Source organism: Rhinoderma darwinii, chromosome 10 (assembly GCF_050947455.1).
Source record: "Rhinoderma darwinii isolate aRhiDar2 chromosome 10, aRhiDar2.hap1, whole genome shotgun sequence".
NCBI classification, from domain to species: Eukaryota; Metazoa; Chordata; class Amphibia; order Anura; family Rhinodermatidae; genus Rhinoderma; species Rhinoderma darwinii.
This window is the reverse complement of record NC_134696.1, coordinates 4,994,241-5,000,240: the sequence shown is the minus strand read 5'-3', so window position 1 is coordinate 5,000,240 and position 6,000 is coordinate 4,994,241. Positions and strand designations below refer to the sequence as shown.

Genomic DNA, 6,000 nt, shown 5'->3' with positions numbered 1-6,000 from the left:
CAGGCAGGAGAGGGGTACAGGCTGCTGGAAGGTGAGGAGGTGACACTGTCCTCTAATAACATATATTACAGAGGCTGCAGGCAGGAGAGGGGTACAGGCTGCTGGAAGGTGAGGAGGTGACACTGTCCTCTAATAACATATATTACAGAGAGGCTGCAGGCAGGAGATGGGGTACAGGCTGCTGGAAGGTGAGGAGGTGACACTGTCCTCTAATAACATATATTACAGAGGCTGCAGGCAGGAGAGGGGGTACAGGCTGCTGGAAGGTGAGGAGGTGACACTGTCCTCTAATAACATATATTACAGAGGCTGCAGGCAGGAGAGGGGTACAGGCTGCTGGAAGGTGAGGAGGTGACACTGTCCTCTAATAACATATATTACAGAGGCTGCAGGCAGGAGAGGGGGTACAGGCTGCTGGAGGGTGAGGAGGTGACTCTGTCCTCTAATAACATATATTACAGAGGCTGCAGGCAGGAGAGGGGGTACAGGCTGCTGGAAGGTGAGGAGGTGACACTGTCCTCTAATAACATATATTACAGAGGCTGCAGGCAGGAGAGGAGGTACAGGCTGCTGGAAGGTGAGGAGGTGTCACTGTCCTCTAATAACATATATTACAGAGGCTGCAGGCAGGAGAGGGGTACAGGCTGCTGGAAGGTGAGGAGGTGACACTGTCCTCTAATAACATATATTACAGAGGCTGCAGGCAGGAGAGGGGGTACATGCTGCTGGAAGGTGAGGAGGTGACACTGTCCTCTAATAACATATATTACAGAGGCTGCAGGCAGGAGAGGGGGTACAGGCTGCTGGAAGGTGAGGAGGTGACACTGTCCTCTAATAACATATATTACAGAGAGGCTGCAGGCAGGAGAGGGGGTACAGGCTGCTGGAAGGTGAGGAGGTGACACTGTCCTCTAATAACATATATTACAGAGAGGCTGCAGGCAGGAGAGGGGGTACAGGCTGCTGGAAGGTGAGGAGGTGACACTGTCCTCTAATAACATATATTACAGAGAGGCTGCAGGCAGGAGAGGGGGTACAGGCTGCTGGAAGGTGAGGAGGTGACACTGTCCTCTAATAACATATATTACAGAGGCTGCAGGCAGGAGAGGGGTACAGGCTGCTGGAAGGTGAGGAGGTGACACTGTCCTCTAATAACATATATTACAGAGAGGCTGCAGGCAGGAGAGGGGGTACAGTCTGCTGGAAGGTGAGGAGGTGACACTGTCCTCTAATAACATATATTACAGAGGCTGCAGGCAGGAGAGAGGGTACAGGCTGCTGGAAGGTGAGGAGGTGACACTGTCCTCTAATAACATATATTACAGAGGCTGCAGGCAGGAGAGGGGTACAGGCTGCTGGAAGGTGAGGAGGTGTCACTGTCCTCTAATAACATATATTACAGAGGCTGCAGGCAGGAGAGGGGTACAGGCTGCTGGAAGGTGAGGAGGTGTCACTGTCCTCTAATAACATATATTACAGAGGCTGCAGGCAGGAGAGGGGTACAGGCTGCTGGAAGGTGAGGGGGTGACACATATTACAGAGGCTGCAGGCAGGAGAGGGGTACAGGCTGCTGGAAGGTGAGGAGGTGACACTGTCCTCTAATAACATATATTACAGAGGCTGCAGGCAGGAGAGGGGTACAGGCTGCTGGAAGGTGAGGAGGGGACACTGTCCTCTAATAACACATATTACAGAGGCTGCAGGCAGGAGAGGGGGTACAGGCTGCTGGAAGGTGAGGAGGTGACACTGTCCTCTAATAACATATATTACAGAGAGGCTGCAGGCAGGAGAGGGGGTACAGGCTGCTGGAAGGTGAGGAGGTGACACTGTCCTCTAATAACATATATTACAGAGAGGCTGCAGGCAGGAGAGGGGGTACAGGCTGCTGGAAGGTGAGGAGGGGACACTGTCCTCTAATAACACATATTACAGAGAGGCTGCAGGCAGGAGAGGGGGTACAGGCTGCTGGAAGGTGAGGAGGGGACACTGTCCTCTAATAACATATATTACAGAGAGGCTGCAGGTAGGAGAGGGGTACAGGCTGCTGGAAGGTGAGGAGGTGACACTGTCCTCTAATAACATATATTACAGAGAGGCTGCAGGTAGGAGAGGGGTACAGGCTGCTGGAAGGTGAGGAATTTGTCACTTAATAACATAACTTTCATGGATTTGGCCTGCACTGCTGATTTTTCGGGATGGCTGCACTTTAAGTGCTGATATTTGGTGTAAATGAGATTTTCCAGCGGTCGGATTCAGAGCAGCAGAAATCTATTAGAATGTTTAGCAAAAATCTTTATTTGTAGCATACAAAAGTAATTTTGGGCCTATTACAAGTGCAGTCACATGTCGCTGCCGGAACAGCGCCACTCGTAATAGACCTGAGCGGTCGTCTGTCACAGTGACGGCTTCTCTTATGATCCGCGTTCATTGGCTCCTCCCACTATCCATTTGGTGCTTTCGTAATGTATTTTGGGGTCGAGGCCCATCGGTTATTAAAAGGTTTCCATTAAGTTTGTCCCTTCATGGCGCCAATCCACAGTCTCCACAGCCACGTCTCTCGGCTAGCGCCACCTCGGTCTGCACCAGCTCACTGTCCTCTGTGCCGGGGCCGCATGCATCAAGCCTTGTGCTTTTTTTTTTTTCAGTCCTGTCGCTCTGTACACGCGAGTGCAAACATCGTACTGGCTAGAAAACTTGGCACATTCAAAAACAGCAACATTTTTTTTTTTTAAATGTACAACTTGCTTTTTGTAACTTTTATAAATATAGTAACGTCCTTTCCATTCTCCGGAAGCCCAGGAAACGGGCGAAATTATTTACATGAAAAAAGAAAAAAAAATTCAGAAAAAAGTCATAAATAAGTCAAGAACGGAAAATACTGGAAAAGTTTTAAAGTGTCTTTGACGAAATATCGCTGTGGACAACGTCTTGGCAGGAAAGTCTGTTCACCGGCAGCCGAGGTCTCTTCATCTCTTGTCCTGGGGGAAAGGAGAGGAAAATACCAATTAATTGTGGTCTGAACCTTGAGGGACAGAAATAATTCAGTAGAAATCATTACACAGCGAACCTACTGATCGTTCTATTCTCCAATTACATCCAGAGCTGCTTAGAGCTGAGCTCCCATAATGCACTGCACTTTGATCTTACACCTTGTAGGAGATGAACCAGCAGGGGGTGTGAACTAGAACAACGGGCACAACTGATACACTGTATCGGGTCTGAGGGGCGGAGCATGACACAAAGTTTCTCTCTTCAGTGTTCTTTGAATCCCCGTGTCCTACTTTGCCGGCTCTGGCCTGCACTAGACTTATCAGTTGTGCCCAGAGTGTTCCTTTAAGAGAGTGCCATCAACATTTTTAATGCAGCTCTGTGTGTGACTGGAGTATAATACAGGTAGTACATGAAAGCTTTGTAAAGTTATAGATTATATCCAGCGGTTTCCCTCTTATTATATCAGAACGTTTTTTATTTTGTTTGAATCCAATTTGAAAGCCGCTTCATGAGTATCAGACCTGAGCACAAAACATTCGTAAACATCATATTAATATTTGTCTTCATTTATTAACTCTGGAGAAGAAGATGTCACTGTTGCTGTAGTCATGTTCACAGTTTAGTCGGCGACTAAAAAACAACAAAATTGCAGTAGAACATTTGATACAAGTTGTCCCAACTACAACGTCTTGATACTCGTCCAAAGTGCAAACCTCTAATCCTGTTCGTCTGAATTTTTTTTTTTATGGGCCACTGAACGTAAAGTGTAGCTCATAATAGTGATGGAGCGTTATAAGAGGAGCGGCTGATATCAGTCACATATATGATGTAATGTCTCTGGAGGATATAATAGTACTGGAGTGATATAAGAGGAGCGGCTGATATCAGTCACATATGATGTAATGTCTCTGGAGGATATAATAGTGCAGCAGTGATATAAGAGGAGAGGCTGATATCAGTCACATATGATGTAATGTCTCTGGAGGATATAATAGTACTGGAGTGTTATAAGAGGAGCGGCTGATATCAGTCACATATATGATGTAATGTCTCTGGAGGATATAATAGTACTGGAGTGTTATAAGAGGAGCGGCTGATATCAGTCACATATATGATGTAATGTCTCTGGAGGATATAATAGTGCTGGAGTGATATAAGAGGAGCGGCTGATATCAGTCACATATATGATGTAATGTCTCTGGAGGATATAATAGTGCTGGAGTGAAATAAGAGGAGCGGCTGATATCAGTGACATATGATGTAATGTCTCTGGAGGATATAATAGTACTGGAGTGATATAAGAGGAGCGGCTGATATCAGTCACACATATGATGTAATGTCTCTGGAGGATATAATAGTGCTGGAGTGTTATAAGAGGAGCGGCTGATATCAGTCACACATATGATGTAATGTCTCTGGAGGATATAATAGTACTGGAGTGATATAAGAGGAGCGGCTGATATCAGTCACATATGATATAATGTCTCTGGAGGATATAATAGTACTGGAGTGATATAAGAGGAGCGGCTGATATCAGTCACATATGATGTAATGTCTGTAGGATATAATAGTGCTGGAGTGTTATAAGAGGAGCGTCTGATATCAGTCACACATATGATGTAATGTCTCTGGAGGATATAATAGTACTGGAGTGTTATAAGAGGAGCGGCTGATATCAGTCACACATATGATGTAATGTCTCTGGAGGATATAATAGTACTGGAGTGTTATAAGAAGAGCGGCTGATATCAGTCACATATGATGTAATGTCTCTGGAGGATATAATAGTACAGCAGTGATATAAGAGGAGCGGCTGATATCAGTCACACATATGATGTAATGTCTCTGGAGGATATAATAGTACTGGAGCGTTATAAGAGGAGCGGCTGATATCAGTCACATATGATGTAATGTCTCTGGAGGATATAATAGTGCTGGAGTGTTATAAGAGGAGCGGCTGATATCAGTCACATATGATGTAATGTCTCTGGAGGATATAATAGTATTGGAGTGATATAAGAGGAGCGGCTGATATCAGTCACATATGATGTAATGTCTCTGGAGGATATAATAGTACTGGAGTGATATAAGAGGAGCGGCTGATATCAGTCACATATGATGTAATGTCTCTGGAGGATATGATAGTGCTGGAGTGTTATAAGAGGAGTGGCTGATATCAGTCACATATGATGTAATGTCTCTGGAGGATATAATAGTATTGGAGTGATATAAGAGGAGCGGCTGATATCAGTCACATATGATGTAATGTCTCTGGAGGATATAATAGTACTGGAGTGTTATAAGAGGAGCGGCTGATATCAGTCACATATGATGTAATGTCTCTGGAGGATATAATAGTACTGGAGTATTATAAGAGGAGCGGCTGATATCAGTCACATATGATGTAATGTCTCTGGAGGATATAATAGTACTGGAGTGTTATAAGAGGAGCGGCTGATATCAGTCACACATATGATGTAATGTCTCTGGAGGATATAATAGTACTGGAGTGTTATAAGAAGAGCGGCTGATATCAGTCACATATGATGTAATGTCTCTGGAGGATATAATAGTACAGCAGTGATATAAGAGGAGCGGCTGATATCAGTCACACATATGATGTAATGTCTCTGGAGGATATAATAGTACTGGAGCGTTATAAGAGGAGCGGCTGATATCAGTCACATATGATGTAATGTCTCTGGAGGATATAATAGTGCTGGAGTGTTATAAGAGGAGCGGCTGATATCAGTCACATATGATGTAATGTCTCTGGAGGATATAATAGTACTGGAGTGTTATAAGAGGAGCGGCTGATATCAGTCACACATATGATGTAATGTCTCTGGAGGATATGATAGTGCTGGAGTGTTATAAGAGGAGCGGCTGATATCAGTCACATATGATGTAATGTCTCTGGAGGATATAATAGTATTGGAGTGATATAAGAGGAGCGGCTGATATCAGTCACATATGATGTAATGTCTCTGGAGGATATAATAGTACTGG

At 44.8% G+C, this 6,000-nt stretch overlaps 1 protein-coding gene across 16 annotated transcripts in view; it reads right to left on the bottom strand.

The window, feature by feature from the left end:
- Positions 1-2,271: 2,271 nt before the first annotated feature.
- Positions 2,272-6,000, bottom strand: part of ROBO3 (roundabout guidance receptor 3) — a 388,832-nt gene continuing 385,103 nt past the window's right edge. For all 16 annotated transcript variants that reach the window (XM_075839190.1, XM_075839192.1, XM_075839197.1 and 13 more), the window contains one exon: positions 2,272-2,978. In XM_075839190.1, the coding sequence (XP_075695305.1) occupies positions 2,967-2,978 (12 nt within the window). In that variant the 3' untranslated portion in view covers positions 2,272-2,966. The remainder of the gene's footprint in view (positions 2,979-6,000) is intronic.